This window comes from Tachypleus tridentatus, chromosome 1, assembly GCF_004210375.1.
Source record: "Tachypleus tridentatus isolate NWPU-2018 chromosome 1, ASM421037v1, whole genome shotgun sequence".
Taxonomy (NCBI): Eukaryota; Metazoa; Arthropoda; class Merostomata; order Xiphosura; family Limulidae; genus Tachypleus; species Tachypleus tridentatus.
In genome coordinates, this window is record NC_134825.1 from 171729744 (window position 1) to 171743756 (window position 14013).

The window sequence follows — 14013 nt, forward strand, 5'->3', positions numbered from 1 at the left end:
ACCCGTGTTGAGCAGAGCACAGATAGCCTGTTCTGAAGCTTTGTGTTTAACTTCAAACAAACAAATGCTCTCTAGTAGATAGTATCTACTCTGCCTCCAGAGATGTTGCTGCAACGTCGCACATTTTGCAGTTTATCGACATCACTGGCCACGTAGATGATATCTATATGTTACAACGCCTAGTACCTTGTAAGAGAACAAACAGTCAGATAGTGACACTTGTGTTTTTACTTAGCACTTTAATAATGCTTGTTTTACACCACATGTCTAGTGTGTTACGTTAAACCCAGTTATTTAGTTTAGTTTGTAATTATTACATACAAATTTCCAGTTATAAAGCAGACCTATCTAATAAATCAGTTTACCATGAGAATATGAATAAATACTCATACAACAATATCTGTAATGAGTTTTATACTCAAACAATGATATCAGTAACACGTATTACACATATTCAAACAATATCTGTAATGAGTATTACATATGTACTCAAACAATACCAGAGGTAAGTTTTATACGTGTACTCGAACAATATCAGTAAATAGTTTTTAAGATGCGAAAAGAAAATTTGTTTATATTTCTATAATGAAATCTAGAATTTTCCGAAATTTTCAGTATTTAAGTATCGGTATTTTCAACACTTCATTCGTTAATTTGCCAATAATTACATTACTTCAGGGGCTCGGGTCATGTATTTAAATAAGCAACAACGCTTTACAAGCTAATACCGTTGGTTGACTAGCGGTTGCCCCCAAGTGGCACAGCGGCATGTCTGCGGACTTATAACGCTAGAAACCGGGTTTCGATACCCACGGTGGGAGGAGCAGAGATAGCCTATTGTGTAGCTTAACTTCAAAAAACAAAATAAAGGATAGAGGGTAGGTCTATAAACATACAATGCAAAAATTCAGGGCTCGATTCCCCGCGGTGGACATATCAGGCAGCTCAACGTGGTTTTGCTCTAAAACAAACACATTTATAAACTAAACCATATTCTACATGAGGGCATATGTAAAGATTTTATAAGTGCGTTGGTGCAGCTGGTTATGGTTGGAAATGGTAGCGCTTGAATTCTCTGATTTTTAGACATTTTTTCTGTAAACAGAAATTTAAGCAAACGTTAAATTAATATGCTTAGAACTATGAATTCAGATATCCCACATATATAACTTTCTAAGAAATAGATATTTATCCATCTGAAGTATGCATAGTCCCATGTACACCTATGAATGTCTAAAGTGTTTACAAACCTACCATTTCGCCACTGTAATGTCGAAACTACATGTACGAAGTTTTATGGCTCCAACTTTTAGATATTATTGCTTAAGAAAATAAAAATATTTATCTTTCAAGCCATTTCATAAGACTTTTTAAACATTCACGAAGGGTAAAGCGTAATTTGAGAAGTAACCAATTCACTTCAACTTATAAACTTTCAGACAATTTAATTTAAGTGAATATCCTAAAAGTTGCTCATTAATGTCAAATATAATTGTGAGGAATTTTCCAAGAAACGATTTTCTTTCACTTTCTATTTTCGTGACATTGACTCGGGTATATGTTTACAAAAGACAAAGACATGGAAATAAAGGCAGTTGTTGAGTGATAACCCTTCCTTGGCTTGTATCTGTGTTTCTAACGTCAGTCTTCTGTGTCAACACAGCTGGGAAGAAACTCATCTGACCAGATCGGTGACAAGCACACGATACTATGGACTCCATTTTCGAGATACTGACCTTGTGGACACGCTAAAACCATTTTTTCACCAAAGCGATAGTAAGGTTTACGATTTAAGATAATGATTGTCGAAGTAGGCCCTGGTTCGAGGAGTTTACAGCCTTGTTCACCTGTTGAGAGAGATGTAAGATACATAAAATGAAGTGTGTGTGTGTGTGTATATTAGACATATGAAATAACTTTTGATAACTTGTAAAAATAACGAGTTTACACAACTATCAACATTAAACATTTTTAATAGATCAATTACTCCCTCTTTCTTTTATTGTTGGAACTACTTTCTAAATAAATTAGTTGTCCTCAACCCCACCTACCGAGATGGTACATTGGATCTGTTTCTGAGCTTTGGCTTAGTTGACACAAGCGGATGAAAATGGATAGTATCCCCCTCTTCCAGCTAACAGCTAGGTAGACTCAAACAAGAGGGTAATGCGTCTTTTTTAAGAACATGGAGTGGACCACCATCCGCCTACAAGTCCAACGCCACTGAGCCAGGCTGCCTTCTCTTAAGTAAGTTAAACACAGTACTTTACGTTAATGCTATTGATTTATCAATTATATAATATTTGCTGAACAGTCGAAATATGATGAAGGTTTCACTTGTAAACAAGTTCAATCTCAGGGTTATTTGAAGCCTTTACGTTTGGTACTAGTATTCAACATTTTATATCTTACCTAACGAAGAGGGACAAAAACATGTATGTTATTTAACATAAGATAAATGATAAAAATCGCAACTGAACACACACGTATTCATGAAATGAGAGCAGAAGTAATAATTAGGGTAAGTCACCATGTACGTGAAATACACAAAAAAACATCAGGGCTAAGAAATGATAATTATTCATGAAATGAGAGCAGAAGTAATAACTAGGGTAAGTCACCATGTACGTGAAATACACAAAAAAAAACATAAGGGTTAAGAAATGATAGTTATTCATGAAATGAGAGCAGAAGTAATAACTAGGGTAAGTCACCATGTACGTGAAATACACAAAAAACATTAGGGTTAAGAAATGATAATTATTCATGAAATGAGAGCAGAAGTAATAACTAGGGTAAGTCACCATGTACGTGAAATACACAAAAAACATTAGGGTTAAGAAATGATAATTATTCATGAAATGAGAGCAGAAGTAATAATTAGGGTAAGTCACCATGTACGTGAAATACACAAAAAACATTAGAGTTAAGAAATGATAATTATTCATGAAATGAGAGCAGAAGTAATAACTAGGGTAAGTCACCATGTACGTGAAATACACAAAAAACATAAGGGCTAAGAAATGATAATTATTCATGAAATGAGAGCAGAAGTAATAATTAGGGTAAGTCACCATGTACGTGAAATACACAAAAAAAAACATCAGGGCTAAGAAATGATAATTATTCATGAAATGAGAGCAGAAGTAATAACTAGGGTAAGTCACCATGTACGTGAATACACAAAAAAATATTAGGGTTAAGAAATGATAATTATTCATGAAATGAGAGCAGAAGTAATAACTAGGGTAAGTCACCATGTACGTGAAATACACAAAAAACATTAGGGTTAAGAAATGATAATTATTCTCGTTTGCTCCAATTAGATTCCACAATATTCAAATTGCGGATTTTATATCACTGTGGAAAAATGCACATTTTGGGTGTCTCCGTAGTTACGACTCGTCGATTGTTACCAACGTATAAAGGTCAACTCGAGAAATGTTTATACGACATTTCCAGGATTCGGTTGCCAATCAAATAAATACTTTTTTGTGACGATTTTAAAGGTCTTTTAACGGACTTTCTTAACCAGCTCTGATAGTTCTTTAAATAAGGGTTTTCAGACTAATGGGGAAAATCTGCATCAGGTGTTCGTTTTGGTCCTGACAGACTTCTCCCCAAAAGCAGGAGGATAAATACAGCTCTACACGTAATATAAATGTTATTTAAAAATGTTTAATTACAAAACAAATGCTAGTAGCTGTTTGTCACACAACATCCTAATGTTAAATGGCTTCACTGCTACGAGCACCAAAAAAAAACAGTTTTCTTTAGATCCCGTATGATCTATGGTTTGATACTCTTAAAACAAACTTAAATTATTTCAATTATTTTTTAAAGTAAAAGAAAAAAAATTATTGGACCAAATTCTATTACTGATGCGGCAAAGACTTAGGGAGATCGAATTAACTTGTGATTTGTGTTCAGCGTAAATTTCACTCAACTCAATTGGTTCCACATTTTACCCAACAAATAATCGCACAACATTTTCAAATGATTTTATAATATCAGAAGCTAATTCACTTGTTTGTTTTATCTCTGGTTAATTACAATGCTTGTACTTACATTTCAAATCAGTCTGGTGCCAATGTCCCTTTGGTGAACACCACACAGTTTTCTGACCCGAAATAAAATAACCTGGATTATTACAATAAACCTCAACTTCCTCGCCTCTCTTGTAATTATCTTTGATAAACCTCGGAATTATTCCTGAGGGTAATATATCATATAGCTTGTGGATGGTACACTGAGATTCTGTAAGATATCAAAACGATGTATCAATTCTGATGTATCCTGTAGAGAGGGTCGAGTACATTACATTGAAAGGAGTTTTAAATATGCAAATAAGCAAGTCATGTGACAACTACAGCCGATAAAAAGTCGCGCGATGGAACGGCATGTATAAAAACAACATTTTGACATCATTAAGTGTTACGCAATAATCTCTAGCCACACTTGTCTAGTACTAACCCGAAAATCCGTTTACCATGAGAATACGAACACGTACGAACAAGATTCAACCACTCTGGTCCCCTGGTGACAAAGCACTAAATCTGGAAGTTTATAACGTTAAAAACTGGGTTTCGATACTTATTTCCTAGAGGCAAAACACTAAGTCTGGAGGCTTATAATGTTAAAAACTGGGTTTCGATACTTATTTCCAAGTGGCAAAACACTAAGTCTGGAGGCTTATAACGTTGGAAACTGGGTTTCGATACTTATTTCCAAGTGGCAAAACACTAAGTCTGGAGGCTTATAACGTTGGAAACTGGGTTTCGATGTTTGTTCCCTAGTGACAAAGCACTAAATCTGAAGGTTTATGACGTTAAAAACTGGGTTTCGATACTAGTGGTGAGAACAGTATATTGTATAGCTCTGTGTTTAACAACAAACAAAAATTAAAAAAAAAAAAAAACACTTAAACATAGAAGATTCAAAATCAGTGGCGTGTCAAAGCAGACTTAATATTACAGGTGGCATGGTTAAAATTGTCAGTCTGGTTTGGGCTAGATTTTATACCGTTGTGTAGCTTTGACGTTTAACAACAACCAAAATGTCACCCTTTTATTAATAATCAAAATGTCGAGAACAAAAATAAAGTTAAGTGTAATTACTTTAATTTAGTAGGTGATCAATAGTTTACAAATGTTTTTATATGCGATGCTGTTATGTCTCATTAAAAAAAAAAAACTTAGTTAATTTTGTTTTGAATTTCGCGAGAAGCTACACGAGGGCTATCTACGCTAGCCATCCTGAATTTAGCAGTGAAAGACCACCACCAACCTTTGGACAACTTTTTTATCAACGAATAGTGGGGTTCACCGTCATGTTATAACGCCCCCACGGCTGAAAGGGCAAGCATGTTTGGCGGCGCCGGAAAGTCGAACCCGTGACCCTCAAATTGCGAGTCAAGATATCTATCTACCAGGCCTAAACATAATTTTTTTTTAGAAAAATGTTCACAATATTTTCGAACTTCTAAGTCACATTCACGTAATCTCAAAATGTTGTATTATAATGTTTACTATAAAATTGCTCCTAACTGTAAATGTTAAACATATACAGCAATCTATGTCTTATGATGATGGTTTACTGATTAGACAGTGCTAGATGAACACATCAACATTTAAACTCACCAGAATCAAAAGAGCACGATGGAATCTCCGTATTCCACTGACCATTATGACAGGTCACTTTCTTAATGACTGGCTCGTTGTTTAAAGTTTTTTCGTGAAGACAAAACAACATAATGTCATCTCCATTCTTAACCTGATGACCCTCACCAACAGGCTTTCCCTGGTGAAATATTTTCAGATCCTTATCAGAGGTCACCAGTTCACAGTCTTCTCTGGCCTGCTTGTTCCGATTTTGTTCTACAATTATTTGTTCTTCATATTCCTCGTCTGAAACGTACAACAGTCAAGACATAAGCACGTGCTTCACAGGTGAAAGGTATGTTTATCGTTTTACAATGCTAAAAATATAGGGTTCGATTCTCAGTGGTGGATAGAGTGCAGATAAGGCGGTGGGTTTGTCAAAGCAGGGGTGAGCCGTTTTGCTACAGGAGTGACGGTGATATGAACCCACAACCCTCGGATTACGAATCGAGTGCCTTAACCATCTGGCCATGCTGGGCCTTAAAGAAGTGAATTCAAAGAGAAAAGGAAAACGAAATTCACTTAAAAAAACACACCAACTTTTAGGTTCTTAAAGAAGTTGTGATGTCGTGAAACACCTGATGTTTAAAAATGTTAAACGTGGTACAAAAATTTTATTCAGTTTCATAGAAGTTTTGTACGTGGAAAAAAACAAACAGTTCACTGGTAAAATACTGCCGTTTTTCGTACACTGTGTTTCTCTCTGGCCCCCTGGTGGAACGTTAAATTCGGAGTTCAATACCAGCGATGGGCAGAACACTTGTGTAAATTTACGCTTCACAACGAGTAGACTTATTCACATTTCACCAACAATTAAACTCCTGAAAACTATAATCAAATCACGTGTAATTATTTAAATATGTAGGTGAGAAAATGTTATTCAAATAATTTCATCAGCGGTTATGTTTTGTTTCTTTACAGTACAGGGTGTTCGGAAAGTCACTGTGCACTTATATATTTATTAACAGACATGTTTCAATATAGAATACAGGATGTAAATATGAATGACAATTATAAACAATGTTGAAAGTGACCTCCGTTGACATCAATACAGGCCTGGATCCTTCTTATTTTGTTTCTAAACACCGCTATCAGTTGTTGGATTCAAATAGACTGAATAAAATATGATTACAAAACTGCACAGTGACTTTCCGAAAACCCTGTATAAAATGTAACCTGATGTTATAAGAACATGTACATTATAAGGTATCCCAGGAAATTGCCTCTAAATCTAACTGTTATACCTAATAAGTGATTTATTTCCTATCATCAATACGTCACTGAAGAAAGTTCAGTTTGTTTGTTTGTTTTTGAATTTCGCGCAAAGCTACATGAGGGCTATCCGCGCTAGTCGTCCCTAATTTTGCAATGTGAGGCGAAAGGGAAGGCAGCTAATCATCACCACCCACCGCCAACTCTTGGGCTACTCTTTTACCAACGAATAGTGGGATTGACCATCACATTATAACGCCACCACGGCTGAAAGGGCGAGCATGTTTGGTGTGATGGGGATTCGAACCCGGGATCCTCAGATCACGAGTCGAACGTCCTTGTGGAAGTTCAGACAGTGCTGGATGAATGTGTTGTGTTGAGAATTAGAAAGATGACTGTTTCTAAATGTATATTTAAACTCACGAGAGTCAAAGGGACATGAAGAAACATAACCTTACACGAAAATATTTACTACAGTTTATACAATGCTAACTGAAAGAAAAAAGAAATATTCAGGTGGTTACGCTCACAGAATCTGTTAATGTAGCACTAATTAATCGTACAAGGCTTTATAGAACACTGTTCATAGGTATATACAATTATTAACACCTAGTGGATTGTGTTTTATTACAATACTGTACTGATGGATGTTATGGAAGATGTTCTTGTATCTACAATTAAAAACATGAGTTTCTATAACTATATTTAAACTCACCAGAGTTGAAAGGACACGATAGAATCTCCGTATTCCACTGACCATTATGACAAGTCACTTTCTTAAAGATGGCCTGATTATTTACAGTTTTTCCCTGAAGACAAAATAACATAATGTCATCTCCATCTTTAACACGATCACCATTCATTACAGGTTTCCCTTGATGAAATACTTTTAGATCTTTATCAGAGATCTCCAGTTCACAGTCTACTTTGTCGAATTTATTTTGTCCTGTTTCAAGACCTTCTGGTTTAGTTATGTCTTTATCATCTTCATTACCTTGTGGTTTAGATTCTAAAAGAGTTAACAGTTAAAACATCTAAATTAACGCTCTTTTAACATATCAATTCATATAAAGAATTCTTTCTACATACACAAAATTAAAGGTTGGTTCATGGTAAGGTTGGGCGATTGGTTGGTTTGGCGTTTTATGGCACAAAACAACTAGGCTATCCGTGCCAAGCATCCGGAAAAAGTTAAAATTAAAGTAAAAGTATTAAAATTCGTAAAAAGGAATCAAGATAAAAACAAAGTTTTTTTTAAATTAAAAACAAAAATAGCGTTAAATTCAATTTTTATATCTAGTGTACAGTGGTGAGAAATAAATTACAGTAACACAAGTTGTAAGGGCTTTCTGTAGCATAATTGTAATTCTAATAACTCGCCAAGATGACCAATGGGTAAGTTCAAACATCAGCATAAGTCATCTGAAGTTGACCTTTCCAGTTCTGGTTTCGAGTTATTTAACGTTACGGCCATTTTCTAATTTCAAATCAAACTAGATGTACACTGATTCTTAAAAGGAAATCACATTTTATAAAGGTCTAATTTATAAATTAGAAACTTAAATAGCATTAAAAATATTAATGACCTTTAAACAACTAAAAACATTTCTAAGGTGGACAGTGTCACCATCACCAATAATAGTCTAACGTTATGGATAAACCATGGGACAAAACATGTTTAAAATGGTGCCGTCGTTGAGAGTCGTAACGGCGGAAAGACAGTAAAATGTGGCTCATTGTGATCTGAGAGTTACATACACTACACGATCAGTCCAAGATAAAAGAAAATGATGAGTTAAAAACTGTGGCCAATGCGTATTCCAGTTAGAATAACTCCGTCTTTCCTATCCTTACAGAAGCAAGATGGCCAAAGTCTAATACAGGGTTTTATTTGGAAAAGCTTATTTTCACGTTGCTCACTCCAAGTCAACTGGCACGGAGCTGAGCCTTGAATACAGGACCATAGTCCATGTATGGAACAGGCACGGCAGTGATAGTGCCAGAGCAGACAGATTTAGCTGCGGTGTCGGCGAGCCCGTTTCCGCGAATACCAAAGTGGACCGTTATCCAGAAAAACTGGATAGAAGTAGATGTTAAACAGAAATGGGCCAGTTGGTTTTGTATAACAACAACAACATGGTGTGAACCAACGTGAAGCGATTCTAGGACCAGTAGAGAACTAAGAGAGTCAGTATAAATAGTGCAGTTTGAGTACTGCTTACCTTCTATGTGGTCCAGGGCAACAGAAATGGCGTACAGTTCAGCAGTGAACACAGAAACTGTAGAGGGGATTCTGTACACAACCACTAAACCACAAAACCATGGCAGAGTCCACAGAGTCCCCTGATTTTGAACCATTTGTATAAATAGGAATGGAAAGATTGTTTGAAAGATGTTCAACGAACAACAGACACTACTTTCAATCTGCTTTTCTCGGATGACTTAAAGAAAGGTTACATTTGGGGATGGGCTGACAAGTGGATGAAGCAATGTTATCCAAGGACAGACCAAATTCATCCAACTGCTCCTGAATATGAAGGCGAAAAGGAACAATGGCATATCGACTGTTCTGAAAAAGCATGGCCCATCGAGAAAAGAAAACACAACCCCAGGTGGGATGTTTTGGTAAGGAACGAAGTTTCGAAGCATACAGTAAAGACATTTGGAAACAGCAGAGGTGCAAAGAAGGTTCATGAGACTGTGTATAAGCTCTGGACTGGGGAAGTTCTGGTGCAGAGCTGAAGCCCCTGATGATGTATAGGGCCCAGCATCGTCAAGGCCGAGGTCCTGGAAGAGCCATAGAGCAGTGACCCATAGTCTAGTTTTGATCTGATAAGAGCACGATATATCTTTAGCATAGAACATCGATCCACACCTCAAGCGGTGGAAGAGAGGACACGGAGGATGTTCAATGCTCTTGTATACTTGACCCATAGCTGCTTAATGTGTGGTATAAAGGTCAGCTTACGGTAAAAAATAAACCACAAGAATTTTGTCTCAGGGACCAAAGGCAGCACAACTTCATCAATACGGAGTTCAGGATCAGGGTGAATACCTTGTTGATGGCAAAAGTGCATGCAAATGGTTTTAGAAAGAAAGAAGGTAAAACCATTTGCTGTGGTCCACTTCAGTAAACAATTGAGGGCAGTCTGTAGCTGCCACCCAATATACCTCATGTTCGACGACATGTACAACAGTAAGAGGGAGTTGTTCAGTGATAGCATTAATCTTTATACTGAAAAGTGTGACACTCAAAACACAGCCCTGAGGGACTCAAAGTTCCTGTAGAAAAGAATGGGAAAGTGTCAAACCCACTCGAAAATGGAATCTCCTGTCCATTAAAAAATTTTTAAAATAAAAATGGGCATATGGCCACGTAACCCATATATATGGAGGTCTCGCAAAATGCATACCTCCATGTTGTGTGATAAGCCTTCTCAATGCCAAAGAATATTGATACAAGATGTTGTCGTTCAAGAAAGTCTTCTTTGACTGACGTTTAAAGTTGAACCTTGTGATCCATGGTGGAGTGCTGTCGTCGGAACCCACAGTGGGTGGGTGAAAGGAGATTGTTTTATTCGAGGAACCAAATAAAACGAGCATTAACCATCCTCTCTGAGGTCTTACAGAGACAGCTCGTCAAAGTAATTGGACGGTAGTTTGAAGGAATCTTGGGATCCTTCCCACACTTAGAGAAAGGTAGGACAATAGCCTGGTGCCAGGTATCAGGAAAAACATTCTCCTGCTAGATCCGGTTAAAAACAATCAGAAGAATAGCAAGAGAAGCATGAGATAGATGTTGCAGCATCTCGTAGTGTACATCATCATGTCTGACTGATGTAGTGTCAGACCAGTGAAGAGCCAGTTCAAGTTCCACCAGTGTAAAGGGACGAATATAGTCATAGAGATAATCAGCTTGAAAAGAAAGAGGTGATCGCTTTGCCCGAATGTTGATGGCTAAGAAGGTGGAGGATGAAGCAGAAGAACTAGATACCCAGCAAAGCTTTCACCAAGAGTGTTGGCAATGCTCTGGGTATCAGCTACTTCCTAGCCATCAGAGAGCAAGATCGAGGGCGGGAAAGTATTATATTGCCCACTGACCTTTCGAATCTTGACCCATATGACTTTGGAACTGGTGGAAGAAGATATACTGGTTGCGAACTTAATCGAAGATTCCTTCTGGCTTTGATGTCTTACCCATTGAGCAGGTGCATGGGCCTGCTAGAAAGTGATACAGTGGGAGAGTGTGGGATAACTACGAAAAGTATCCCAAGCCCGTTTTTCAACCTTCCGTGCCATGTGAAAGGCAGGATTCCACCATGGACAAGGATATCGTGGAAAACATGTAGAGGTTTTGGAATATATTGAGCAACTGCCTGTATAATACAGTCAGTCAGTACTGCCACACAGTCGTCTACTGATGGCTTACATTGTATAATACAGTCAGTCAATGCTGCCACACAGTCTATTGATGGCTTACATCGTATAATACAGTCAGTACTGCCATACAGTCGTCTATTGATGACTTACATTGTATAATACAGTCAGTGTTGCCATACAGTCGTCTATTGATGGTTTACAAGACTGAAGATGCAGGAAAATAAGTATAAGAACCAGCATTAAAAAGGTTGTGATCAGAAAGCATATGCTGTATGGAGCGACCCATCCTATCAATATCAGTACCTTTCCAGAGGGTATTATGTCCATTAAAGTCTCCCAGGATTAAAATGGGAGACAACAACTGTTCAATGAGAGCACCAAGATCTGATTGATCATAGGTGACAGGTAGAGAGAACAAAAAGTGATGGTACGACCAAAGGAAACACGGATGGCCACGGCTTCTTTGTCGAGTGGCAAAGACAGGGTGGGCACACGCTGATCAACCAACAGTGCTACCCCTCCATGCACTCGTCCATCACACAGCTTGTTATTTCTGCACAAAAACCTATAGAAAGGTGACTGTATCGGCAGGTTTCAGAAATGTTTCCTGTAAGGAAAGACATACAGGATGGTAGGAAACAATCAGTGTTTTGATGTAATCCAGATTAGAACGTAAACCTCAACAGTTCCATTGTATTAAGGTGGACATTTTTATCTATATGTAGGCGAAGTGGGTGGAGAACACTTCTGTTTACGACAACAACGTTTTTCTTTACTGTCTTTATTAGAGGGAGGTCTATCGACCTTCATGAATCCTGCCCTGGGTCGATTGGGCAAATCTTTGTTGTTGAAGAGGATTCCAGTGACTGAGGATGTGAACAAATGATTGTTTTGCATCTTGGGATGGGAGAAGAAGATGTACCTGAGAAAATGTCCGTACCCAGAACTGAAGGAAGTTGATCTTGGGGTTTGCTGGAATGAATGTAAGGGACAGAGATGGGTGTTGAAGTTGATTAATCAACCTGTTTAACCATGGAGGTCAAAATACTTTTCATTTGGTTTGAGAATGGTTCTTTTGGAGGCACAGAGGTCCGTCTACATTCCCACTGTAGTAGTGGAACAAAGTGCAGCAACATACGTTCGAGATAAAGTGGTAGACAGCAACTTTCGAGCCTCAGGATAAGTAATGTTTTGAATCATCTTCAAACGCTACAACTCTTTTTCTTTCAACCATTCAGGGCAAGAATGAAAGTATGACAGGTGAGAGCCATTGCATTTGACGCAATACGGGTCCGTTTCACACTCATAAGCATCGTGATCCTTGCCACTGCAATGAGCACACATCAAGGGACCACAACATGAAGTCTTCGAATGACCGAACCTCTGACACTAGAAACATCTGATATGGTTTGGAATGTATGGCCATACCTTGCAATTACGATGACCTGCCTTGATGATTGCAGGTGGATACAGTGATGTAAATTTTAAAATGAGGACATTGGTCGGCATCATAATTCTTTCCTTGCAAGTGGAGATATGCCTCGCTGCAGAAAGTCCTTGGGTGAAGAAATCAGCGAGAATCTCCGATTCGTGGATGTTCTTCAAATCCCTCTCAACAGTAACTCCTCGTGACGAATTCAATAGGTATATCCCCAATCTCCTTTGAATGTAAAAGGAGTTTACTGTGTTTAGAAGTTCTTTTACATCAATATGTCACCAGAGCGAAGCTTTTTGACTGACTTTGGAGAGCCAGCAAGTCCCTCCAGTCCCTTCTGAATAAAAAAAGGGAACATATTGCCCAAAAGGTTTGCTTGAAAGAGAATGTAGTATAAGAATATGGAGTACAGGTGTTACAGATGTTGAAGATTGCTGCTCAAAATCTTAAAGGTGTGGTCATTTACCTATGGACTGATTTTCACTATTTTATTTAAGTTTTTATTTGTTATGGAAAGTGTTGAATTATATATTTGCATTGATGCTTAAACATGACTGTTTCTATAACAATATTTAAACTCACCAGAGTCGAAAGGACACGATGGAATCTCCATATTCCACTGACCATTATGACAAGTCACTTTCTTAAAGATGGGCTGATTATTTACAGTTTTTCTCTGAAGACAAAATAACATAATGTCACCTCCATCTTTGACACGATCACCATTCATTACAGGTTTCCCTTGATGAAATACTTTTAGATCTTTATCAGAGATCTCCAGTTCACAGTCTACTTTGTCGAGTTTATTTTGTTCTGTTTCAAGACCTTCTGGTTTGAATTCTAAAAGATTCAACAGTTAAAACATTAGAACACCTAAATTAATTCTTTTAATATGTTAATTCATATAAAGAATTCCTTCCATACATAAAAAATTACATAGTTGGTGCAGGGTAAGTTTGGGTGTAAACAAGTGAAATAATTTCAAAATTCATACACTCTAACGTAGACACAGATTACATATGTACCCCATCCCTTTGGAGAACAAAGAACAGGTATGCTGTACAAAGTCTTTAACCCAAATATATCCTGCTTCCTCAATCCAACCTTCAAGAAAATTCGGCACCTACGTAACGTGCAGAGTGTTTTGTTTTTCCCCACTTGGTACAGATGCGTACAAACGTATGTGAAACACATTTGTGATAAAGAGCCTATAGGTGTGTTTTCTTACAGCAAAGCCACATCGGGCTATCTGCTGAGCCCACCGAGGGGAATCGAACCCCTGATTTTAGTGTTGTAAATCCGTAGACTTACCGCTGTACTAGCGAA

At 37.5% G+C, this 14013-nt stretch overlaps 1 protein-coding gene across 7 annotated transcripts in view; it reads right to left on the minus strand.

The window, feature by feature from the left end:
• Positions 1 to 215: 215 nt before the first annotated feature.
• Positions 216 to 14013, minus strand: part of LOC143230324 (uncharacterized) — a 31835-nt gene continuing 18037 nt past the window's right edge. For 5 of the 7 annotated variants that reach the window (XM_076463724.1, XM_076463673.1, XM_076463663.1 and 2 more), the window contains 5 exons: positions 13270 to 13527; positions 7588 to 7881; positions 5640 to 5906; positions 4069 to 4257; positions 400 to 1847 (listed from right to left, as the gene is read on the minus strand). In XM_076463724.1, the coding sequence (XP_076319839.1) occupies positions 1642 to 1847; positions 4069 to 4257; positions 5640 to 5906; positions 7588 to 7881; positions 13270 to 13527 (1214 nt within the window). In that variant the 3' untranslated portion in view covers positions 400 to 1641. Of the gene's footprint in view, positions 1848 to 4068; positions 4258 to 5639; positions 5907 to 7587; positions 7882 to 13269; positions 13528 to 14013 lie in introns of all 7 variants that reach the window. The other 2 variants (XM_076463703.1, XM_076463714.1) reach the window with 2 other exon arrangements.